The sequence below is a fragment of the Xiphophorus maculatus genome, chromosome 3, assembly GCF_002775205.1.
Source record: "Xiphophorus maculatus strain JP 163 A chromosome 3, X_maculatus-5.0-male, whole genome shotgun sequence".
NCBI lineage: Eukaryota > Metazoa > Chordata > Actinopteri > Cyprinodontiformes > Poeciliidae > Xiphophorus > Xiphophorus maculatus.
In genome coordinates, this window is record NC_036445.1 from 29,110,170 (window position 1) to 29,137,366 (window position 27,197).

General features: G+C 38.3%; 1 protein-coding gene across 2 annotated transcripts in view; it reads left to right on the plus strand.

Annotated features, from left to right (window-relative positions):
* vps13b (vacuolar protein sorting 13 homolog B) overlaps positions 1-27,197 on the plus strand; it is a 301,790-nt gene that overhangs the window by 120,656 nt on the left and 153,937 nt on the right. The window contains exons 23-28 of one of the 2 annotated variants that reach the window (XM_023331569.1): positions 10,922-11,156; positions 13,061-13,275; positions 15,734-15,937; positions 20,452-20,623; positions 23,346-23,460; positions 26,499-26,568. In XM_023331569.1, the coding sequence (XP_023187337.1) occupies positions 10,922-11,156; positions 13,061-13,275; positions 15,734-15,937; positions 20,452-20,623; positions 23,346-23,460; positions 26,499-26,568 (1,011 nt within the window). The remainder of the gene's footprint in view (positions 1-10,921; positions 11,157-13,060; positions 13,276-15,733; positions 15,938-20,451; positions 20,624-23,345; positions 23,461-26,498; positions 26,569-27,197) is intronic. The other variant, XM_023331568.1, reaches the window with a different exon arrangement.

Here is a 27,197-nt window from a genome sequence, read left to right on the forward strand (position 1 = left end):
GATAATAAACAAATGGAGAATTAGAAAATAGGTGAAAAGTGTTTTCCTATTAGTTTTTGTGCCTATCTGAAATTACCTGATCGAAATGAATACGCCAAACTGCAATAGTTGTAATTAATGCTAAAACAATGGAAACCACGTTACAATGGAAACCTATTAATGCAGGTTTTGATGACTATAAGTTCTGTCAATCATCTCCCATTGTCAATTTACCAATGACCACGCTGCTGTTTTAGAAGCACAAACATGAGACCCTCCCTACAGACTCTACTGGAAAAATACTTCCAAGATTCTCTTTACTCTGAAATATGTTGAATCTCTGACGCCCAGCAGCCCACACCTGACTTTCATTAGAGTAAAGAATCCTAAACCATCTGCAATTTTTAATATTGAGAGTCAAATATTGATTAGAATATTCAGATGTTATAAAATGGTTATGGATAATTGTCCTGTGCTTTATGCTCTCTTCACCTAAAGCTGTGGATTTAGTGAAATTTTCAGTTCATTCGTCCCTTGTGTCGGGACAGAAAAGGAAGCCATGGGTTAAAAAGATCAGTTGGGGTTTAGATCAGCCCAGTTTGGCCTGTTTTATACAGTCACACTACATAAATCAGTAGTGGTGAAAATTCGCCAGAGTTAGCCTATAAACCTTTTTGCATCTGCAGTCCATCACATTTGATCCAATTTGGCCTGTAATACATACTGTGTAACATAATCGCAGCCACCTTTGCTCTCCTCCATGAGCTCCAGACACAATTGTCTGGCCATACCACTACTGCAGATAAACCAGCCCGGGAATTTTTTTTTTATATACATACGTATCGTGCCAAACATTAGTTCAGCTGGCTTTGCATGTGAAAGCTCAACTCTGGCTTGTCAGTTCCAGTCCGATTTATCCACCCTTTTCAATCTTACTCTCAGTTAACGGTCTGCCTTTCTCAGCGAAGAGATTCCATCTTATAAATTCTTCGTTCTGCTCAACTGAACACCAGCTTTTTTTCGCTCTTTTTTTTTTTTTTGCCTCGTAGACCTTCCAGTCATGACCACCTTCTCCAAGTGCATTCTCAGGCTTTGTTTGGTGTGGTCACCCCATTAGACCCCATCTGTATTGGCTCACCAAGCTAGGATGTTGGTGGTGGGGGGTGGGAGGGATTGTTTGGGATAGGGCAGTGGGAGTAGGTGAAGCAGGCCTGGCCAGCCGCACTCCTAAGGCCACTGTTGGATCAATAAACGCAGCGATCAAAGTTGCAATTAACCCACCGCGCTAACACAAACAGCCGGGCCAGCAGAAACAAACAAAGCCTTCATGTCACCTAAAGCGTTTATTTTTGCAGATTTCCACCTCGGCCAGGGAGACCTCCAGAGCTTGTCAGCTTCTGTAAGCAGTGTTAGAAAAGAGGAATGCAGGGCCACAGGGATGGCTGGCTGCCTGGCCGTGCTGCAGTGCCAGGCCACGAGCTTATTGCTTGCGGTGACGTGGTGGTTGAGATCGAGCTTATCTGTTGTCAAGACGCATCATGCTTAAAGGCTTTTTCCCCGTGGACATTGAGGTAGATGGCTAAATTATGAGGTCATAACCAGAACGTTGTGTACACGTGTTCGCCTCAAAACACACATCTGAATGGTGTCATCTTCAGGTACACACATTAATCATGGTTATTTACAGGAATACGTTGTTTACACTGCACCCCTCAATTCCAAATGCGCTTTTGGATGAAGCAGAAAACTCAGGATGATACAGGGGAGGAAAAAAAGGGAGCATAAGGTCACCAGAGGGTGTGTTGAGTGTGGGGGCTGGTTTGTGGACCTTCCGTTCATCCGACCGTCTACTTCGGAAACACAGTGTCCTGTCTATTGCATGGACAGGAAGATTACATTTGGAGAGGTATCGGGTTTGTAAAACAAAGGGATGTGTTTTCCGTTTGCTGCCGATCCCTCTGCTGAGGTTTTTGTGCTCAAGAGTTGCAAATGTTTTCACTGGGGATGCTGGGAGGGTGTTTCTAATTTCCGATCCTCTATCTCCTGGCGATTTCCTGTGTGTCATGACTTGCTCATTGTGTGTAGGGAGGGGTGGGGGGAATGAGAGGAAATGTGTCTTTTACAAGTTGTGTAGACTATGTACAGAGAAGTGATCTTGTCCTCCAGAGTTCATGAGCTGCTAAGGTCTGCACAGAGCTGGAGCATCCAAGTTTCTCTTCCCCACTGAGATGTGAAACAATCAGCCTAACAGTGGATATATCCACACCGCCACAGAAAAAATGTCACACGTATGGTAAAGCTTAGGTCAAGTTAGATAATGACTTTGTACATCTGTACTGCTAAAGCAATTTCTACTAAGCGTGAAAAAGCTGAAAAAGCGTGAAAAATTGATGACTGAGGAAAAAAAATCAGCTGTAAAAATTATGTAAAAAGTGTACCTCTGCAACTTGTAAGCAGACTTGTTGAGGTATTTTCTGAGCTCCTTATTGTTTTAAGAGCTATTTGTTAAGAGCATCCTATTGTGAGCACACAGTGCTCACAATAGGATGGTAATATTAAAAATATTATAAACTTTGGTAATTATGGTTCTTTAGGATACATTTTTAATTACCTAAAATATTATTGGCAGGTCAGACTTTCAGAAAAATCACTAGAAAATGCATCACTAGCTTTATTCATATTCATTTTCACACAGTAGGTTTGTATATTTTTCATATAATAAATCCAAGGAGATCTGAAACATTAACTAAGATGTATTTCCTACAATGAATAGCTGAAAATAACCATATTTATGAGTCCTCTGAGTTGACAAGTTATCTTCAGTCTAACTCGCTGCTCTGTCTTTTAGTTGTAAGGCCTAAGGGCCTCCTGTGGTTATATAGGCCTTTTCCACATGGCGTTTTAAAGCCTAACTGTGTTTGGCTCTCAGCCTTCTCTCTATTAGAACCTGCACCACATCTACTCACAGGAACAACCGCACAAAAGACCCATGAATCCTATGTAGAAAAGTTGAAAGCAAGGGACGGATTGTGAGGGTATTAAAGTTCAACTATTTCAAACAGGGTTAACACACAGGCCTGTATTCTGAACATCGTCTGACGGTCAAAGAGGTGATCAAGAACAAAAAATGTGCAGAGCCTTTCACACCCCCCCAAAAAAAACAAACAAAAAAACATATTTTCAACAGTCACAATCAGATTAGAGGTGACTGGGACGAAACTGACAGAAACCGTCATCTTTCTGTATTTACAATTTATTCTCCACATGGATATTTTAAGCTTCAGGCTCTCAATGTTTCCAGAGTTTAGTTTGAGTTTCTTCTAGAGGATTGTATTTATTCCTAAAATAACATGGTTTCCTGTTTCAGAATATAGTAGATCTAAAGATAAGCTGTAGCCTGCATCCTGTATGGTGGACCTTCTTAAATATTCTAGGCAGGGGTGCCACCAGGAATCTTGGGCCCCCTGACAAAAAATTAGACTTGCCCCCCCCTCATTTGCTGTTAAAATTTTTTGAGTCTATTTGACCCATAAAACGCGTCACAATTTTAAAGGCTTGCAACTTGCTTTCTTTGGTTAAATACTGACACTAGCACAATATTTACTGCTCATGAATTTAACATCCAACAATCCGCATACAGTATGCAAGTAGGTTGCTTAAATTTTTTCTATTACTTTTAGCTTACTGAAATGTCTCTCCCCACGAGCAGCAGTCAAAAGCAACATGCAAAATACACATAAAGCAATCCAGACTACTCAAAAAATGCTGTGTAGTTGCGTTTTATTCAAGCTGCAGTATATAACTTTAATAAAAAATATCTTTTCTCCATATTTGTCAAAGCTGGCACCATGTCGTGACAGTTTATGAGACAGATAATCTGTGAAATGATCAATTTCCTCCCCCTCCTCCCTGAACTACTATTACTAGCTGAAGTAATGCACCGTTCTGACCAAAACAACCAATCAGAACCAGTAAGAGGGTCTTAGTGCTGTCAATCAACCTCGTTCACTCACTGCTAAATGTGCTAATGGTGGAGAAACAACTTATCATTACAGGAAACTGTTTATCTGCCGTCATTGGTAGCTATGCTAACTAGACTGAGCATCCACAACAGGCTATGCTAGCTGTGGCATAGTACAGAGGAAGGGGGAGGAGGATGAGCAGCACCACATGAGATTGTGATTGACAGCACTCTCCTGCCACTGACTGGTTGTTTCTAGCACTTTGAGAAAGCAGAGCAAATGGATTTTTCACAGATTATGTCGCTTACCATACTGTCACAACATAATGACAGTTTTAATAAATATGTAAAAAAAAAAAAAAATTATGGTAACATTACATTTTTACTGCTAAAAACAATCTTCAAAAACACAATATGATTAATTTTGTAATTGACAGGGTCCCATTTTGTTTTTTTTTATTTCTATGAACAAAAAAATAAATAAATAAATCGTGGAGGGCCCCCTGTTGGTCAGGGGCCCTTAGAGTTGTCATAACTTTCCTCCTCTATATGGTGCCCCTGATTCTAGGTACATTCTTTTCTTAAAGAAGAGATTTTTAAAGCCAGCCTCTTGGACATAAATACTTTTTTTGAGTTGCTTGTCAAGTGTGATAACTGCATACTGAATAAAACAAGGTGAAGCAGCATTTAATTTCCATGCTCCTCTGGAAGAAGCACCTTGAAAACACGATTATTAGTTCTACTTTACATTAGAAGTGAAAACATTTCTCTTTACAATATATTATGCTCAGAAAATTTGACTTATGACTTTTTGTTTCCTAAGGGGCGCAAAGCACTTTTGATTACCTTGTATATGAATGACTCTCTAAATAAACTTGCCTTGCTTTTAAAATCTGTAGAAACCTGTAGAAACCAACATAGTTTTAATAAAAGTGTGTCATTGCTGGAAAATGATCACAAATAGGCTTGTTGTATAGAACTACGTTTTCTTTCCTAGAGTCAAATCTGCTACAGGTGCCAGAAATAGGATTCAGGTGTATTAGCTTGTGGCCAAGAGGGTTTACATTTTACTTTCTTGTTTTCTTCAACTCTATTTTTCCATAATGGGCTCTCTTTTTAATGAAATGACTTTAGATTATTTTTAGGAGGACATTTGATCTGGATCTGTGCGTGTGTTCAGTTTTTGTATGAATATAATTTGAGCATGCGAGCAGACATGATGTATGTGTGTGTATAGTCTTGTTAATGAGTATGCATGTCATTTGAGCATGTTGTTACAGTTAAAATAAAGCATGTGCAGCCTCGCGAGGGGTTGGTTACTTCAGTCATTTTTTAAAATGATTTTTTTTTTAATTTTCTGTCAGAACAGAAAGACGGTCATTTTTTCCACAAGTGTATTAGTAAAATATGGTGCAAATACACCCTGCTCCTGAATATAAACTCGAAACATGGTCACGTTGTCAATCAATGTTTTGTGTTTTTTTTTTCTTAATGGATTCGGTCATTAAACTTGGAAACTGAGGTACATGTCCCAGCTGACAGTTAAGTCCATTTGTTATGTTTAAAGACTTTGTTTCACCTCAACAGGACATGATGTCATTGGATAAAAAGAATGAAAAATCATGTTTCCTTGACTCGTCTTTTCCCCTCCTAAATTGTAGAATTACAAAGATACCCTTTGAGCACAACTGCTAATCTGGACTTAAAGCCATCTAAAGAGTTGATCTGTAATCTATATCGGTATGCGTTTCAATCGTAGTTAGTACCATCTGCCATTTTTTAACAGAAGTTGAAAATGTCCTGCTTTTTGAAACATAAACTACACCTATACTTCCAAACAGCTGCAGGACTCTGTTTGGTATTAATATTGTTGTGCCTGAGCCATGTCCAACTCTCTGTCAGTTTGTGCTGCTGTTTTTATTCCACATTGCCCCGAACACATCAGAGGTTAAACTTATGTAATATATTTTCCTTACTACAATTATACTTTGGGCTTTCAGATGGGTTTTTTTGTGCCCATTTCTATTTTTAAATTCATTTTAAATTTTTTCCTTTTGCTGTATTGGAAAAAGTCTATTTCTACTAAGTCTACTATTACAGAAAATACATTTCTATTGTCCTAATATGGGTAAAATTTGTGAACAAATGTGAATAAATTACCAAAGCTGAGAAAACACCAGTGGCACAAACAGGTAAATAAAGTAGAATAAAACATTAAAATACAACAGAATGAAACAAGACAAAGTAATATGATAACTAGCACAGTAAAAGCTAAGAAAAAAATGCAAACCAACTTGATCTAAAAGCCAGTGTAGAAGTAGGTTTTTCCAAACCTTAAAATGATTAACAGTCTGTGCAGTTTGGATATATAGAAGCAGGTTGTTCCTCTGGATCACCTCTATATTTGGGTGTGGCAAACAGCTCAGACCAATAAGATGGCGCCATACCATTAACACTCTTTAAAACAAGCGGTACAATCTTGATACTGGATACTGAAATGAAAAGACAGCCAGTGCAGGCCGGCCAGCGCTGGTATGATGTGATCATAGTGTTTAGTTCTTGTCAGAAGGTGTGCAACGGCACTTTGTGCAGCCAGCAGCCACTAAATAGACGATTTATCAACACCAACATGCATAGTGTTACAATAATACAAGATTTAATGAAAGCTTGAACCACTTGCTTTTATTGCATCTGTTAATGGAATGGACTTTTGTTTAATGAGGAGTCTTAAAAAGTTCAGGTGATCTGTCGGTCAGATTAAAGCTACTGTTGAAGATCACCCAAGGTTTCACAATAAACAGGCTTACTTGACAACAGAACTTCTGTATAAAAATAACATTTTCAGCTGTTGTGTTGCAATTGCATGTTTTTTTTCTAGGAAAAAAATAGTCTATTCTGTTGTTCAATGTTGTTTACCAAAATCCTAAAATTTATGTCAACTTTTGCTCTCTATTGTTCACCTCCTTCTATCCTCATTTTGCCTCATTTTGCTTTGGTCACAAGATGTGGACAGATGGAGACTATGTCTCCTCTACATCAGTGAGTGGCTAAAGCAGGCAGAGATATGGAAGAAATGACAAATCTAACATTAGTGAAGGAAAAGAGAAGTTGTCATTTATTTTGGCAGTGGTCAAAACAAATATGTAAGTGGACCGTTTCTGAACTTAGACTGTTTTTCTTTTTTTTTCCCTGGATCTGTCAGCACTGTTCTGCTGATGGAACTAGTGTGCCCCTTTTTTGCCAGTCTTATGTTTTTTGCTTGGGTACTCAGAATGTGTCTCCCATAGTGGCGGATAAGTATTGTGAAAGCTTCATGGTTCTAGAAGTTTATAGTGAGACAGTAACTTAAGGACTTAATAAAAAAATAAAAATGTGGGTCTTTTTTGCTCTTAAATAAGTAATGGTATGTTAAACTTGAGGAAGCAACATCACTAATTATAAATACCTTCTTGATTTCTGTGTCTCAAATGTTTACATATGAGTCTATTTGATTATGTAACTTAAAATACCTTGCTGAAGTATTTGTATCTTATGAACCTTTTCATATTTTGTCACAATACAAGCACAAACAAATCAGACGGGTCACAGATGAAGCTGTGGAAAAGGTTTAAATCATGATTGGGTCATAAACAATATTTCAAGTCTTCAGCTTCTATTTAATGAGAAACTAATTAGAACATTTGACATTACAACTCTGGAGCTGCAGTCCAATGCTCAGGTTGGAGAATCTGTTGGTAGAGCAAATATTAGTTCAATCTTTATGTAACAAATGTAAGAAGAAAGGCATTGTTGACAGAAATCCATAAGAACTCAGTTGATACAACAGGACACTATAAATGTGGAAGAAAGTTGTTCTGGTCAGATGACAACATCATGGCACTTCTTGCCCTACTTAGAAAACAGTAGGTGTGAATATGCCTGTCATGATAACAAATTTTGCTCGATGATGAATTGTTCCAGAAGTTATTGAATAAAACAATAATACTTTTGTTTTGAGACCATTTCCAAGGAATATAATGGTAATGACATATTAGTGCAATTATGCCCTGTCAGAGATCAATAGGTTTTAATCTAAAGAACATTTAACCCTGGACCTAGAAGACATTTTAAATATCCAAACAACTGAAATACCAAGTAAAATGGAAACAGAAGACTCTGTAAACATATCTGTTCTTCAAAAAAGGAGATAGTTGAGACCAATACACAAGACTGAAACTTATTGTTGTAACACAAAGAGACATCAGAAAACAATCAATCATTCAAATGTAATTTTCAAGCTTGTTTTAATTTATAATTCAATTAATTGACTTACTGCTTATTGCGACAGGCTTAGGTATGGAGGAAAACATGCCATAACAACCATGCGACATGGTAGTGGCAGCATTTTTCCACTAAAATAAACAAATATGAATTTATTTTCCTACGATAATCAGAATTCAGTATTTTTCTGTCATAAATTGTCAGATTATTTTTCCATCAATGATTGTTATCATCATGATTGTTCTTTAAATGTGCTTGAAAATTCCTAAACTTTATCTTCTATTGAAGTAATTAGTTCAAATCAATGTTAAGCATTGGCTGTGACACTCTGTTTTTATTGACTTCCTAGCAATTATTGTTTTTATCCCTTCTTCTTAATGACTACCCTTTGTGGTTACTCTATTTGTGTCGGATACAGCGTTAGCAGGGAACCCAATTAACTCCTTTTTTAGTTAAAGGTTACAATAATTTTTTTATATTTTTTTTATTTTTTATTTGGTCTCCAGATTGGCTCAATATAATCCAAACCCCGATTAAAAACAGTTTCCTATGCCAGTCCAAAAATGAATCCACTTGGCCCCTAGTTTACAAATTCCCATTCTGCCGCCATTCTTACCTGCTCTGTTGGCTCAGTTGTCCTTGAATCGTTCGCCTTTGTTCATTAAAGCATCTGGAAGTTTTTCAATGGTGTTTATTGGATTTCACAAAAAAACATGACTGTAAAAAGCATACAACCAAACAGACAGAAGTAGCCTTGTAACATTTTGTTTCCTGTTGCCTTCCAAAGCACATTAAGGCATTTAATTTTTTTTATGCACCTACACACACTAAGCAGATGTCACTTAGCCTCCAATGTATTTGTGCCTGTCATTCAGTAAATGTTACATTATTACTGTTAAACTGTTTTTAATCAAATATGTATTTTCAAAACATTTACTAACAATACTCAAGAAATAATGTCATTTTAGCAGTGTTGTGTAGTGTTAGTTTCTTTCTATCCAAGTACAGCCTGGCTTCATTTTCTCTACTATTGCATACACTAACATATTCGACACAACAGATCCTAGGAATATAAGTATGGTTCTGCAGATCCTGCATAAGCAATAGACAGTGCAGAATAAGTTTATGTGAATCAGCAGGAGGTAAAACAATCAAGTAGCAAATGAAGCTTAACTTTTTGGAAGGACTGTTTGAGCCGAGCATTTACTGTGTAGTTTCTGGAAAAGAGCCGTTCCAACCAACAGGATTTAAGAGGTTTCTGGCAATGATAAGGTATCGGTGTGAATAAAGCTTGCCGTAAACATGATCTGTGTACTTAAATGAGACACTAAAATATAGAACTACTGAGTTACAGAACCCCCTTTTTAAAAAAAATAAAATAAAATCCGCAGTCTGAAAACAATGAACGTTTTTTTGACATTATCAAATAATTTTGACTCATGAAGGCTGAAATGAAATACAGGATGTGCTGAAAAAAAAACGTACATCTGTGTTTTTTCATGAAAACTCAGTCAGGATGTATTTCTGTGGGTCGAGATTTTCTTAAGCTCGATTCTCATATATGTGACATGTGGTTACAGATTTATTCAACCATCATGTATACTGTGGAAGCAAAATCATTTAGGAAACTTTAATATGTTATTTACTGCTGGTTTATGTGGTATGTTAGCTGTGCTCTGAAATGAACAATGTGCAACTTCAAATGTATGAGCATGGGATTACTTGTCTAAGTTATGTCAGTTTTTCTTTTTCCCTTCACCCTCTTCTCTGCTTTTGTCCAACTCTAATAATAAAAGCATTAGCGTCTTTAATTTTCTGTCCATGTGTATTATCATATCTGTCCTCTGCTCTGTATTTTGGGACTGATACTCACAGGTCCTTTGAGGATGTTTAAAATATTTTTGGTTTGTTTCTTTCAGTCTGTTGATGCTTTACTCATTGAACATACTGTAAGTTCACTAAGAAATTACCGGTACTTGAAATATTTACACTTTGTGTCACCTTATTAAAATATGTGAGGTTTTTAATACTCTTTAAGGAAATAAAATTGGATACAGAACATGCATTTGTACCTGAAACTGCCCTAAGGCTCTGTAACTGTCATTCATATGATTTGGTCTTTTAATTCAGTGGTGCACCATTATGATAGAGAATGACAAACCTCTTCTCATTCTCAAAAAAGGCAGAGCTGTGGCTACTGATTACTGGACCAAATCCCTGAACCAAACAGCTTTATTTTGATGAACAAAAAACACGTCGACCGTAGGGCAGCTAGAATTTGTTTCTGCTCCTTCAAATATAATTTGAGGTCTGGATTTGACTGCCAAAGTCTCTAAAGTTCTATATGGTGTTTAGTTCCCTTGAAGGAAATTTCAAATTGGCTTCAAAAGGGCTTTAAAACTCTCCAAATATTTCTTTAGCTAAGGTCAAGTAAAATTTTTCTCTCAGGGGCAAAGAAACAAATAAATATGCACAGTCTTAAACTGTGTGAACTAAGTTAAGTTCATTAAAAGCATCACTCAAATACTCACGCATTGCCAAATCTGTGATTCAAGGGTCTTGATCCCTTGCACACAATGTTTCTTCTTTTCAGTGCTCTGGAAGTCCCTTAATGATGCCATCTGACTACTAAAACAGTTCACTAATGTTCTTTAGAAAGGTCCAACGCTGCTGATTTCGGAGCCATGACCTAATGTGGGTTTCTTCTTGTCCCTTTTCCAGCTGGATCTCCAGTCATGCTGTGTGTTCCTGCCTAATGACAGCCTCCCTTCTCCCAGCACCATCATCTGTGGAGACATACCTGGTACCGTCCGCAGCTGGTACCACAACCAGGCCTCTATGCCCGGAACTCTGGTCATCTGCCTGCCCCAAATAAGCGTCCTCAGTGCTGGGCACAAGTACATGGAGCCCCTGCAGGAGCTCCCCTTCGTGGTCTCAAAGCCCATTTTAGAGGAAGGTAGGTTCTGATCTAATCACATCTAAACCTGAATGGATGTTAGAGAAAAAAAAAAAAAACATTCCCAGGCACAACGTGAGATCCACTGGTGACCCGGTGTCAAGAAGATTAATTTGAAAGGTTAAATGAGAAACAATGATGGGTGAGAAGTACACACTGTGTGCGTTAAAAATGGAATCATAAAAACTATGCTCCAATTGGTGGGGAAAATTGGAGCATTATCAATGTAATTGATAATTACAATTACAGCTGCGGACATTATCAATGTAATCGATAATTACATTGAATAGTAACTTAATAGTTATAGGCTGTATAACGTGAATTCATCATCATTATGGCTTTTTCAACACTGAGGAGACCTTTGACCTTCTACCACTCATTTACTGTGACAAAAGACAAACAAACTTAAGGAGAGTGCCTTTGAGAGACAGATCTCACACATGTGGTGTGCACACCTGGGAGGGTTGACAGAAGCAACACTTAACACAGTTGAGCTGAGTTTCTGTCTCTCTTTAGCGCAGGAAGGAAAAAGAAGGGGCTTCTTTTCTCTTCAACCTTTCAGTGACATCAGTTTTGACCTTAAATGTCAGGATAAGAAAAGACATCAAAATGGCAACATTAGTTGCCTCGACTGGTTTGCTGCAGAAATGACTTCCTTATCTAGTCATCTCTGTGAAATCCTCCCTTTTGGACCATTGAATATATGGAATAGTAAATATTAAAAATATGGATTTAGGACATTATCTAATTACTGTTTCTCAACTTATAGAACCACAGAGGCTCTTCTCACAAAAGCAACAACTTTTCCTTCTAGATGTTTGTTAAAAGAACATAAATGATTACTTATATTGCACTTTAAAGGTGAACTGAAAACTACAGTAGACATCAAAGTAGACAAGGTAACTGACCACCTAGTTGCATTCAGCATGGTGATGGCTGATGGGTAAAAACTGTTTCTCAGACTGTTGGTTCCAGTTTTTAGAACCAACCGTCTGATATCAAAACAAATGAATGTTTGGTTCTTAAAGATGGGGTAAAAACTGTAAGCTTTACAGAAAAAGCAGGAAGTTAAAGACAGAATTATTTCTTAGGAACGTCATGAACTACCATAATGACTGAACTTGTTTAGATTTATAGTGCTGACGACATATTCTCTTAATTTGATCCTCTTTTAAACTTCTACTTAAAGTACAGCTGAAGTGACTGAAGAATGAAATGTAGCCATTTGTGCCTCTAACAAATTCAGAATAATGGCTTATATAGGTTTATATGAATTCTTCGTAATAATTCAGTTCCGTTTATTTATATATCGCCAAGTCACAACAAATGTCTCTAGGCACGTTACCAACAAATTTCAATTTAATCGCACATTCATTCAGTTCATCCTGAATGCAATGAAATTTGGGTGCAGTTCTCCATATTAAAACACTATAGTTTATTATTCAAAGTAGTTTAAAACATTTCTATGAAAGGAAACCCAGCAGATTTTTTTGAGTCATTGATTTGGCACATTCACTCTTTCTGGATGAGAACGTGCAGACAGTGGAGAGGAAACGGAAAGTTTTAAGCCCTGTTGTGAAAGTAGACTGGGTCTCTGCCTCATGGACTAAAACTGGGAGTCAGAGAACTAAAGGATCCGTCTCCCATTCTACCTTTAGAAGCTCTAGGAACCAGCATAAACTGGCAGTATGAGAGCAAAGTGCTCTGTTAGGAACATACGGACCAATCACATCTCCTATCAGGTGATTATTAAGGGCTTTACATGTGTGAGTAATCAGCTTTGCTCATATATACATTATATATATATACATTTTCTTCAGACTATACTGTAAAGTGCAAACTGCTTCTCTTAGTTTACTTTTCTCCCTTCCCAACATGTTTATGAATGTATCGTTGTTCCCTAGGTGATGCCTTCCCGTGGACCATAAGCCTGGGTCAGTTCAGTGTTTACACATTGTTGGGAAAGCAGCAGAGTCTTAGCCTGTTGGAGCCCATGGGATGCACCTCCACACTGGCTGTCACATCTAAACTGCAGGGCAGCTTGGAGGAGCGACCCTCCTTTGTGGTCTGTCTCCATGTTGACCTGCAGCCCGTCCATGTCAAGAGCTCTAACTCTCAGGTCAGCCACACCGTCCTAACATTCACAAAGTAGAACCGATTAGAATTCCATGTTTACTTAAGCAAATTATTGCCAATCAGAAATTTTGCCAAGTAGTTTATATTATTGGTACATTACAAGTAATGTAATTCTAACCACAACTTCTGATATCCTATTATTCCTTTCTATGTCTCTGTAAGAACTCCTTTTTAACCCAGCCCGCTACAGAACCTGAGATCTCGAAGCTTTTCTGTTTATTTATCATTTGCATTGTTAATAATCCACCTTTTGATCGGTGCATTGTTCCTGAACAGTAACTATTACCAAAACCAGAGTCGCACTAGTACTTTCCAGCCTCTGCTTTCTGTCTTTGGGTTGGTTAATTAATATTGCACCGAATCTGAGACATTGATTCACTCAAAGTACTTGAACATACCCAAAGCATTTGGCCTTGTAATGGCTCCTTCCCCCAGGAAATACATTCTTGCAACATTAAATCATTTTTTCCATTGCTTTGTGATGAAATACTTCACAGCACAACTAGAAGTATTTTTAGAAAGTGGGATAAAATGGTCAAGTGCTCAAGAGAACGCTCTTGTATTTTTTAACATGGCATTTTTCCTTGGTGTTTACAGCCAGAAGACGTAAGTGTCAATCTGCCTGTTGTCTTACAAGTATTTTACGTGAAATCTGAACTTTATCTTGTTACAACAAACATCAGAGAGTCTTATTAGGATTGTATGCAATAGAAATCTCCAGTTCAAAGATTTGTCAACTTGTCAACCTGTTGTTGACAGTCTAACGTGATGGTTTTCAAAAATCAGGTAACCATTTTATGCTGTTCAGCAAATAAATCAGATTGCAGTTGCAAAGAAAAATTAAGATAAAAACTGTACCTGATAGAAAAATTAAATGTAAATGCCACTAATGAGAAGAAAGGTAAAAGGAATCAGCTGAAGATCTCTTCGCAGAATTGATTAGCGACCCTGGCTTTAAAAACTTGGGCCCCTCAGCAGCCTAGTTGTTCTTTATTCAATGTGCACTCCCTATCCCTTCTTCCCTTTTTCCACTCTCCAACATTCTTCATTCCCTTGTTCCACATCTGCTGCTGAGAGCAGTAGGCCTTGTTGTGCTTGGTTGGAGTTCCAGGACCAAAAAAAACAAAAAACAAAAAATCCCAGAGAGTGGGAACATGGTGCTTTACCTCCCCTGCCGGCGGTGCTGTTTGGTCGGGTATGGCAGACAGCTGTTGGCCCAGACTCCGGACAGCAACTGGATCGACATCAGCAGCTCTTCCTGGACATGTTTGAAATGGCCCAGCTGTAATGTATTGTGCTGCATTTAATTTGATTTATGTTCATTTGTGGAAGGCTTCCTTGCAGTTTGTGCTCTCACAGTAGTGTACGTGTGTTCTCCAGCAATCGAGAGTAAAAATGGGTTCTAAAGAAATCCAGTTTTGTGTATGTGCGTGTCTGTTCACCTTAAAGCCTGAGGGACACTTATTGGTGGGGATTACAGGGAGGGGTCGCTGGCTGCAGGAGCACAGCCTTTGAAAATCCAGAAATTTGCTCACTTTTGAAAGTATTTTGCTTTTCTCTGTTTCTCTCCTTCTCTTCCCCTCCCTAAAAATACTGTGTGAAGGCACAAATAACTGAAAGCATCACATCACATTCTCATACTGTCCTCTCATGTTTTCCACTTCTTTATTTGGCTTTGTGTTTGTTAAAAGCCAAGACCTCCTTTAATGTGAACACATAATAAATAGTTGAGAACACTTGACAGCATCTCTTCAGTTTTTCCTAAAAGTGGAAGTTATTTTTTTATTTTTTATTTTTTCAAAGGAACTTGATGACATAATTCAACTTTCCTTTGTGATTGTCGTTATGGATAATGATTTTATTCTAACAGGGAAGCATGTGTATGCGGATGCTGGGGTTTTCAGTAAATGCCCTATGGAGTAAAACACGAACATTGGGCTAAAGCTGCGTTGGGAATTATAGCAAATGAGGATAGATTATTGTCCATTTCTATGTAATATTTCTCTCTTTTCTTTCCCTCTACCTCAACTTTAACTAGGTTTGTTGTCACGTAACTACAAAGCTGCCAAGCTAAATCATGATAATGGCCCTTGACGCCTGAACTATGAGAACTCCCAAGTGCAGCTGTTTGAGTCAGACCTTGGCATATGTATACATTTTAGTCTGGTAGTAAAGAGTGGACTTGCTTGTGGTTTCTCTTAATAGGTACACTATTTGGTCTCAGATTTATCCAGAAAGCCATTCTTGTTGATGCATAAAAACTTCCTACAACAATCTGTCACACATAAAAAAATAAAACACAAAGAATTAAAAGTACGCAAAGTATCATTTTTGTCCTATTCTGAAGTAATTCATCACATTGGCCAATCAGTAGGTAGGAAGTAGAGGTAAAGATATGTTGCTGTGACCTAATCGTACATGTTTATCTTGTTCTTGTTTAGGTGCAGCTTTTATATGAGATCTTCCTCAGCTGGAGCTGTACATGGGCACGTCTGCAGAAGCACGGTATTCTGCGTCAGACGTCCAGCATCCCAGACCCCCCTGCCGGCGCTGCTCCGTCCTCCCCAGTGCGCAGCAGTGCAGGCACGGCTCTCCCCGACACCAGCACCTGCAGCCCCTCTGCAGACTTTGGCTCCCCCACTGAGGTTTGTTTGTTGGCCATTGGACTTTTTCTTAGAACAGTTTTTAAATTAAAGAAGTTTAATCTTCCTGTCACAATCTGAGGGGGGTGGAGGTTGTCAATACATCCTTTGTATCATACAACAGGACTAAATCTATCCTTGAAGCAAAACTGATTCATCATTTACTGTAGTCCTTCATCTAATGTCTCCCAGCACATTGCTCCTTCCAAGCCCCTTGTTGAACTATTACACCATTGTCAGTCAGTGTTTTTTCATATTCTGCCTTTGATGGTGTGTTGCATTACTCTACCAAGAGAGCAGAAGACTACACCCCAACCAGATCCAGTTTTTTTTTCCTAACAAAAGGTGTTATGAGTCACGCAGTAACAAATGATATTTAAGTCTTTGTTGTGTATATAATTCTTCTGCTGATTTATGACTGTAAGTGTAAGCAATGTTTTATTGTTGTGAGCAGTTGAGTCAGTACCAACACATGTGATCTGTCTTAAAAAAAATTGTTTAGGAGTAATTTTCAAAGCTGGAAAAAACCTCATCAGTGTTTGTGTTTCTTACGTTGGTGTGTTTCAGTGAGAGCAGACTCTTGATAAGCTGCGAGTTCTGTTTGATTCTTTTAAGCTGGGGCTTGGTTGCCTCCTAATTAAGAAAAATTGACTTTTTATTATGCTTGCATAAAATATTAAACTTTGAGAATGAAGTGAAGAGGTGTGAAACGTTTTTGCCACCTTACAGATCTCGTCAGTTTTTGCTTTTTTGTCATTCGGACTACAAGCGGACTACAAAAAGCTGTTCTCACTGGAGTCCTAAAGCCTTAGGAATTGTTTTTCAGATCGATAGATTTCAGTGACTCTGTTTTTCATTTGTTCTTGAATTTCTTTAGAATGGGACATTATGTATTGCTTTTTTAGATTAAGCAGGATTAAACCTGTTAAGAACACTCACAAAATGTGGAATAAGTTCAAAGCGCACCCGACTTGCTGGGTGGGGCTTGGAACCCATTGATAACTCCTCACAGTTCTAGTTTGCTCTCTAGTTTCTTTAGATTGGGGCATGATGTGGTGCTGTTTTAGATTTGTCAGGGATAAACATTTTGAGAAGTCTCGCATGCACAAAATGTGGAAAAAAGTTCCAAATGTGAGTACTTATGCAAGGTACTGTACTCAACTAGATGTGCTGTTTGTTTGCTGAAAAAAATATGACCGGCTGCCTGTGTTTCTGTTTTATTCTTTGCTATCAACATCCATGTATTCTTGCATCATTTGTGCTCCCACAGAAGTGGCAGCTCTTCACAATCGCCTTGGAAGACCTGCAGAATAGCGGAGCCAGTAACAACGGCAGAGTGGCCCCTGACAGTCCACTTGTTACTGTTTACATAAGTACAAACACTGGTAGAAGTGTTTAGACCTCTGGGAGTCTTGGTGATTGAGCAAGGCTGTAGAAGCTGTTTTGATAAGTCTCAGCAGTGGTGGCAGCAGTTCTTCCCGAACGGTCTCACTCCCATCACTGTTTTTTGTACTTTGGACCAAAAAAAAAAGTGTTGTTCCCTTTTCAATAATAACATAAAAGCTTTATTGGGCTTACATGAATCAAACCCTTCATCTTGACCAGCTTTTTGCTTGTTTCCACTTGGTAGTTTAATGATTCATGCTTGGTGAAAGTGCAGTTATCAGAAGATGGGCGGCCTCCTTGCCATCACCCTAATCTTTAGCTCCTTGCACAGACTCAAGTCTCTGTAACTTTGGCAGCGCTTTTCCAAAATGTTAATATTACTTCCACTCAGAATAAACATGTAAAATAAAAAGGTTACTTTAAACATAAATCCGCCATGAATGTAAGTAATTTTGGGCCAAACTTTAGATCCTGTACATTAGAACCAGACATTTTGTCTTTGGGCTCATCAGAACTGGTAATCTTTTATTAAATAGATATGTCATGAATGATATTTATATCTATATATTTCTATGGTTGACCTCACCTAATTTTAGGATCTTGAAAAGATATGATTTTTTTTTACTTTGTAGTGGCAACCAAAATTTGTACTTTTGTACATTGACATTAGAATTTATGTGACATGCTTTATTTCCTCACATTTTATTTACTACAACACCACCATATGTTTTTCTTAATTTTCCTATTTCTAGAGTTTCACCTAGTCTCTTTGCTTCTTGTGTCCAACACTTCCTTTTCCCTCTTCCACGTTCTCCTATCCTCCCTCTGGTCCCTTCCTTTCTCTTCTCATTCATTCCTTCAATAATCAGCATATCCCTCCATCTCTCCTTGACACCTCCCGGCCTGCTGTTGTCTTCCAATGTTTGAGTCTCTCTGATGAGGAAAGACAAACTCTGCAGAGAAAATAAACCCGGATCCTCAGCCCGTTTATAGCATAGAGGCCCAGGAATTAAACTGTATACTTTACAGCTTGGCCTGTGGAGGTGTGGGAAAATAACTCCTCCTGAGAATGTGTACGATTGTTTGGGGCCACAGTTGGGCAGCCTTTCGAACATCCCACATCTATCAGGTCCTTACTACCATCAGTCTGGAGCGTTTTCACTTTGATCTGATTTTCTTCACCTAAAAATCTTTAACGTTGACATGCATTTTTGTTGTAAGTTACCGAATGAACTCTAAATCTTATCTTTTTAAATTGGTTTTTAAGCTGAACATGCAGTTTATTTTGAATACACCTTTTTATGGTTCTGTTGACTTTCTTTTTCATCACTAAAACATTAAAAAAAAAACAAGACGTCTGTCAAAAACCCATTACTTCCTTTTCCTCTGACCTGTTTGAATAGAAATTTGTTTTAAATTGCCAGCAGCTGTTCTGGATGGGAAACTGTAGCAGTTGGGTGTCCGATGCTCGACTGTAACCACGCGGCAGTACACTGTGGTCGAAAACTTCCCACAGCGCCAATGCTGGCTCCTGTTTCCACACATGACAGTATGGAGCCTAATCCTTATGACTGGCCAAACTGTAAACCAAACACTCCTAACCACACGCACACACACACACCCCCACACACATACCCCTACAGGCAACACACACAAACACTTTTTTGTTTTGACTCCATTTCAGCAATAATTAGTCTCTAAATGGTAGCTGACACAGGAATATCTCACTGAGACTGCATTACTACTGGTATCATGTTACTCATTACCTGTCACTGCAATTGCAGACTGAGACATGAACACCCCTACACACACACACACAGTTACAGTGACCGATTGAAACTTCGAAGAAATCCTTTAGTCGTTCGGCTTTTGCGATGTTTCTGTTAGGTTTTAACTTTACAGGATATATTTTGGTCAAAAGCTCTCCTACATATAATTAACTCAACTAATATGGGACTCCAGCTAAATGTAGGCCTCTGTTTCTCAGTCCATTTCTTTCACTGTAAGGCTAGTACACAGAGCACATGCTTCTCATCAGCGTCTTGTGGTCCCCAGTCTATTTTTGAATCCGCATAATCCCTAATTTCTTTATATTGTTGTCATCCGCTGTTTTTGTGTTCTACTTTCAGCCACCCTCAAGTGTGTGATTAAATTAAATTTGCAAATTAGTGCGGGGGCCCTCCTCCCTCCCCCATCCTGTGGAACGGGGACATAGTTTCCTCATCTGGATCCTCTTTCGGGACACTGTAATCAGCCTTAGCAGCTGTGGGGTTTCTAATTGAGATGGTTGATAACCTCCGCACCAGCCACAGCCAGGCTCAATAACCATGACACGATCTGTCATTACCACACTGTGATGAGGGAAGCAGTGGAAAAAGTGAAACTCTGTAGAGCCGAAGCTGCACACGGTCACACCGTTTGTTTACAGGCTTTCCACTTCAGAGATATGGATTTGAAAAACAGATTTAGCAGAAAAGAGATAAAATGTCCCCAGTGTCATCTGTGTCTTGCCAAACCCTCAGCATTGTGTTGAGCGCTTACAAACGACTCTTCCACCGCATCCTGCTGGCTTTTCCACTTCACCTCTCCCACACACACACACACACCCCTCCACCCCTGCCTCCAGTCTTCTCTTCCATTCTCTCCCAGGACGCAAGACGTGTGTGTCCCGCCGTACTTCAATGAATGAGGGGCCTTGTGGGTGATGGTGGCTCAGCTTGGGGTTAACACCAATGACAGCCTTGCACCATGCTCCCCTCCATCCCCCACATTGCTCTCTGCTGTGTACAGTTCTGTTTACCAGACGTTGATGTCATCTTCACACAGGAAGGCTCGATTGTTGGTGGTTGCTTTGTTATGGCTACATGCACAGCGACAACACTTGCAAACATATGCATCCACCAGGCATGTGGTTGGACTCATGCCCTCAAGTAGACTTTCAGCAGTAACACAAACACAGGAATGTCTTTCTTTTCCTTTTTGACTCATTGCATAGGTCTGTCAATAAGTAATAGCTGTCGCTTTGCTCCACCTGTTTTACCTTTTCATAGGGGACACTGAATCGTTGAGGTTTTCCATCAGTTTGTGGTTGTTTACTGCCTTACCTATCCCTTCCTGCTTTGGCTCCACAGGGTGACTCGGTGCCTGCTGGAGATGATGGTCCATTCGCAGACACAGTGACTCTGGAGCAAAAAACCAGCAGCATTGAGGGAACAAGTGGGAAGGTCAGCCTTTGGATGCAATGGATGTTACCTAAAGTCACAATTCAACTCTTTGCTGCTGATCCGACTGCAAGAAAGACAGGTAACTTGACCTAATTCTTGTTAGTCCCATTTTCTGTACATGTACCATTTTATCAAGCTGTTCTATAATAAAGTTTAAGACTGTTTATTTTATTTATTTATTTTTTTCCCCATTTTATACAAACTTATAAGTTGAAAGCTTGTTTTTCTTTCATGTTCTAGGACAAACTAATATAAGCAGAATTGACAGCGCAACCAACTACAGCAGCCTTTCAGTAAATTATGGAAATGTGCTACATAGTATGTTACATACCCAGTGCTACTTTACCTTGTAAAGTAATCTGACTACTGATTAATTCTTTAAACAGTAACAGGCTTTAGTTACTTTACTTGATTTCAAATACTCATTTTAATGGAAGTGCGTTTTTAAAAGTAACACGAAAATGTTTCTCCTGACATTTCAAGTTCAACTTAAAAACTTTCCTGATGAAAAAAGAATAAAGACAGGCTTTCTAGACTTAACCTAAATAAACACTAGATGTTTATAAAAAGAAAAGCACTTGGTTTTATGATCTGTCCTCATGCAGATAACAGGGCTTGTTTCATATGTAATGAAACTCACTGTGACGCAAGAAGATGGCAAATATATCTTTTTACAAAGAAAAATGACAAACATAATAACTCACAAATGACTTGGACAACTATTCCTGTTTCTGAAAAAAAGTGTTCATATAAGAGTAACGCATTAATACCAAAACATGCCAAAAATACCAAGTCCTGCTGTAGTGTTTTCAGAAAACTGACCTGACCTAAAACCCTGAAAAAAAAACAGAGGAAGAGATGTGAGACTAATAGGCTGATAATGTGAAATATTCTGGCGGTTGCTGTTAAAAACATAATATTTACATTTTCTGATCATTTTTTAGCTTTTGTTATTTGTACACCAAATTCATTCACATTTGGGAAGGTCAGCCTTTGGATGCAGTAACATGCCACAGTTTGTAGACTGAAAAATAATTGCATTACTTATTTAACTTCATCAAGTGATTCTTTGGACTTTTTAGGAAAATGTTTTGCACTCAGTATGGAAACGCTGCTGAAAAGACGTTGGCATGAGGGAAAAGACAAATAAATAGGTGGATGATGAATCCCAAGCAAACCACCTCTTGTCTCCTGAAGATTTACTGGGGGATGAAAGACCAGATCTACCTTTAATTACTGCCTGTAATGTTTAGCATCTGCCAAGCAGATCACCAAACTTAAGGGGTTTTTACATGGAATGTCTTAAAGGATGCAAAGATAGGATCTTAACTTATACATGTGTACCATTATTTTGGGGGTATTAGCATTAAGAATTTTTGTAGACAACATGCAAGAAAATAAAATAGTAAATTCTTTTAGTTCTTTTCTGAACAGAACTACTTTACCTTTCAAGATAGGGAAGCTAAAAAACACGAGATGATATTATTCGGTGGTTTAATGTTTGAGAAATGTAAGAAAGAAATCTTGTAGACATTCACATTATATTCTTGCATGTAGCATAAATGTGGGATAGAAAGACACATACTGAGTTTGATTAAAATAAATAAATAAATAAAATAAAATGAACAGTTAATGGCATATTAGTTGTGAATAAAATTTAATTATAAGCACAAATTAATTTGTTCTTATTAGGTGGTATAAAATATTTTCTAATTTATTTAGGGTCATTTAAAGTGCATGTTAAGACACAAGTGTTTAATAGTTGTCTTTTTTTATGTTTTTTAGTTTATATTGTGGGACACAAAAAACAATCATAAATATTAGATGAACATTGATTAACATTGAATTAACATGAATAACATTACCATTAGCATCTTTTTTCGGATTACTTTAAGTGTCGTTTTTACTGGGCAACAAAGCTAATGAACCATCAAATGTTCTATGTTTTGCATAATGCATTAAATATTAACCTATAATATGCAAAGGTTTAGAGACAGACTGCTGTAGCATTCAGAGAGAAATGATGACATCCTAAAACTCTGCCTGGGTTTTAAGAAAGCACAGTTTTTTTTTCAGTGATCTTGCTATGTCAAGTCCATATGAGTTCCTGAGAGAAACAACTTCAATCCTTTCAGTATCCACACTAACTTTTAAGAGCTTTGTTTTTCATTAATAATAAGCTGGTGGGGGATATTTTCTCACCACAAAGCATCAGTACCACATCTTTAGTTTCACATGCATGAAGCCCATTTTTCCCAGCTGGTTTGTGGGACTTTCTCAGTGGAAACAATTAGACTTGAATGTTAAGCATAGAGACTATGTTCATCACAAAGCAAAGCGCTCCTATGATGCTTACTCATGTTGCCTCTGCAGTGGGTGGACACTTGTGCTCAGAGCTGAATAGAGGCATCAACAAAACTTCTTAACTTTTAAAATACCAACATAGAATAAAAATACATACCAGACTGCATTCAACTGCAATCAGTGGGACAACTATTTAAATAGAAATAACAACAATGTGTTCTAAAACCAATGACACCTGCTGAATCAATAAACTCAGACCAAAGTTAATTCCTGATGTAGTTTTCATCTTTTGCAGGTAATTGCACAAACGGATACAAAAAAAAAATCTCTGGAAGCCTAAGCTGAGCTGTGTGTGCTGTTAGTCTGTCACTGAAGGAATATTGGAATGTATAGTGATAAGACATATAATGAACAGCTCTTTCTTCGGGGGGAGGATTTTTATATCCTATACTAATGTTGATGAGGTCAAAACTCTGATTTTCTTTTTCCCCCACTAGAAATCTGTGTCCTCAGTGAATTAGAAGACCTGAGTGCGTCTGTAGATATCCAGGATGTCTACACAAAGATCAAATGTAAAGTTGGCAGCTTCAACATTGATCACTACCGATGCAGGTATGAATCTATTAACGTCTTGTAAACACATTTAGACATATTATATACATATAATGATATATTTTTCATACATTTGTCTAATTCATTTTAACCTACCTTTTGCCTCAAGTCATAATACTTGGCGATTGACATATTTTAAAGCTGTTATTTTGCCTAATGTATTATATTTCCATGTATTATTCACAGTGCTTCACATTCTTTCACATTTTGTGTTACTGCCTCATTCCAAATTGTTTTAGATCAACTTCTTTCCTCCGCTTTCTACACATACTCAACATTTTTTGAAGTGTTTTGCAAATTTTTTAAAAATAGAAAACCAAGAAATTATATTTGTGTAAGTATTCACAACCTTCACAACAACAAACCTTCACAAACACAGACGTGGACCACAACCCTCGTTAACCCACCTGTGTTCCCTACTCATCAAAGTCAACATGGCTGCTGGGAAGTTGGCTAAATGTGAGCACATTTTCTGTCCACCTCAACTCTGCCGCTCCTAAACACCAGATCTCAGAATCCCATAGTTCACCCCGTCCATCTCTGAAAAGATAATGAAGTAGCAATCACAGTAATCAACATCCTGCAGAGTACTGCAGGATGTTTGGCTGCATTTGTAGCCCTGCGTGTTTACGTGTCTGACTTTTTGTTTCCAAGTGTCTCTCACTCCAGTCAAGCCAGACCGTAAAACTCAGTTGGACCGTCGGAGGCCGTGACTCTTTTGAACCCCGTCGTAAACGATGGATGCCCTCACAACTAACATGATAATAGATATTGATTCAGATTTGCCAGGTTTTCAAATCTCTTCAGTTGGATCCTAGGAGCATCGGCGAAGGTCAAAGAGTGATTGAGGCCATTTGCTTGGCGTTGAACCTCGCTGACTAGCTGGCATCCCGCGGACCTCCCTGTGTCGGTTGCAGCTTGATTTGTAACCCTGCAGGACTGCATATGTTTCACACGGAGTTCTCAACCTTAGCCAGAACAACGTCAGTGCTCAGACAGTTCTAGTGTGTGTCGATGCTGTGGGTCATTATTTGATCCCTGCTCTGTTCTCCACAGGTGTGTGTTCAATTGCTTTTGAGCCGGTGCCAGGCCTAATCTTTTTACTAGACCTCTATTCCTCCTTAAGTAGATAATTAGTCAATTTTCTTATTTCTAGGTTATTTCAGTGAACGTGCATTTAACAATGTGGTCTCAACACACTTTTACCAACCACGGATCTGGCAAGCAGAAGCAATTCATTATCCATGCCAGGTTACAGTCATGGATGTTCAGGCCACAGTGGAGAATCTCTGGGCTCCTGGCCCACTCCAATCTCTATCATTCACTTACACTGTAGTGCTCCCAGTGACTGGAGTCCGTATTAATCATTCTGAATAGATAATTGCTCAGTATTTCATTACCCAGCCCAGGTTATTTGTGTACAATGGGTGAGATTAGATCAAGTTTGACAGATAAAATATCTTTTCTGGCCTTAGCTATGTCACTGCTGGAAAATGAATAGACCATTACATAGGGCAAGCAAATATGGGAGGCCAATCCATAATTGAATCAGTGATTGTATCAGAATAGGGTGAGGAGAGAAAGGGTGGAAAAATGATCTGTCACAAGGAATGCAGAATAGATGGACACAGAAACCTTAGATGGTGTGTAGGACACTTGGATAGGATTCAAAGGAGGACATGAAAGTGGAAAGGTAAAGAGGTGATTCAGTGCTAAATATTTCAGGGATGTTTCCTGTCTTGTGGAAAGTTCAAAAGATGATCCCGTTCGCCTTATTTTAACAGCGTCTTTCAACTCTTTGATGTTCATTAAACTATTCAGTTACTCAAAAAGGGTCCCCAAAGAAAAGAGACACTTCACCCTTATTCACTCCAGGCAGCTCACACTAGATGAAGCTGATGTTTTCCAGCTGTGCTACCAAAAGCGGCGCCTGAAGAATGGCTGGCAGAGAAACTCCACATCACAACTGTGTAAATTGGTCTCTTTGAGTGGAGAGGTTACAAAGATATGTTTAAATAGGCAAAAAATTGCACACACACTCACACGGTGGCATTTAAAAAAAATACTGTTATACATAAATGCAGTTCTACACACAGGTTGGCTAAGCTAGCCCGCTAGCTTTAATTGTATATTCAGTCAATGGGGTTTGAGTGCCCACTTGTTTTGTATACTTTCTAAATACTGCCAGTAAATATGTTGATGGACCATGACAGGTTATTGATTTGGATTGGTTTCTGACCCTTTGACCATCTCTAGTTGAGAGTCCAAATTATTTTGATTAGTCAACTAGAAACTGGCCTATTTTACACAAAGCAGAAATTATTTACAACAAGGTTTTGCAACTTCTGCAGACTGCATATAAAAAGAGATTTACTAATGATTTTTTTGTTTTGCATCAGAACACCTTTAGATTTGTAGGTGCAAAAATCATTATTGGAGAAGCTCACTCAAGTTGCTTCCACCTCAGAACCATCCTCCCTGAGAGGAGGTAGTTGCTGCTATATGCCCTGTCACTCATTTCCATCCTGACACAATATCTGTTTCTTTCTACCTGCTGCTTCTGCTGCAGCTTATGCCTTATTTTGTTCCTTTCAAATGGTTTTTTTTTTCCTTTTCCAACAGATGAGCCTGAATTAAATGTGGTTCAATTCAGATTTTTCATATGACACCAACTCCCAACAAAAGCCTTCTTAAAGCATTTTACACATTCAGTCATATTACTGAAAGTTTACCATTGCTGGACCCTGCCTGCATTGTGTCAGTTTGTGGTTCATTAAATAAAGTACAACCTGATAACCCAGGTTTGCCCAACTCCAGTTCCCACACCTGAATCAAACAAATGGCTGACTACCAGGTGAATGAATTCAGCATTTTGATTCAGGGAAGCATGTAAAATTTTAAGTTCAGCTGCTCCCGAGGTCTGGACCTGGGCACCCCTGTTGTAACTTTTTTTTTTTACTTTAACATGACTTTTACCTTCCCCAGGAGCAGCCACACAAAATCCCTCATTGTGAAATTGGTCTTGCATGTTTCTCTAGGCCAGGGCAATATGGCTTACAGTCTGGGCAATATGAAGGAATCATTCTACATTGCAAGGAGAGCGCTGTGGTGAGGCTCCTGTGTGTCCCCAGAGCAGCCATAGAAGCCTTAGTTCTTCATACACCATCTGCTGCTGCGCTGCTGCTCCTGTTTAAGATTTTTCATCTTTTCTGTTGCTGGACAGACAGGAGAATAAAAAGAAGAATAAAAAGAGCGAACATTGAAAGTTTAGGCAAGTGATTTACTGAACAATGTAAATTCATAGAAAAGAATAACTTAAAAGATGATTTGGGATGGTTTGCTGCTTAACCCTCTCCTGTCTCCCCAGTAACTGATCGACTGAATTCTCAAGCCAATTTAATCTGGTCAAAGAACATTTTCTGTGTGTGTTAAAGACTCCTAGAACATGGACTTCCACTCTTCTTTGATGAAACTTTAATCTTGTGATGGTCTTATATAAGCACTCAGAAAAAAAAAATCTGAAAAATTTACCTTAAATAATTGCAACACAGAGGATTTTTCCATAACCTTTTGTGTTGATTATTCTATTTTCACTTGAAATATGGCTCATATTGCTTCAGTCTCTGTTGAGGTATACTATAAGACCATAACTCAATATTTCAACCGAATCAACCTCAATAACTTTCTTTGGGTTTAATCAGTTGACTTCTTTTGTGATTTTTACTGAAACTATACTG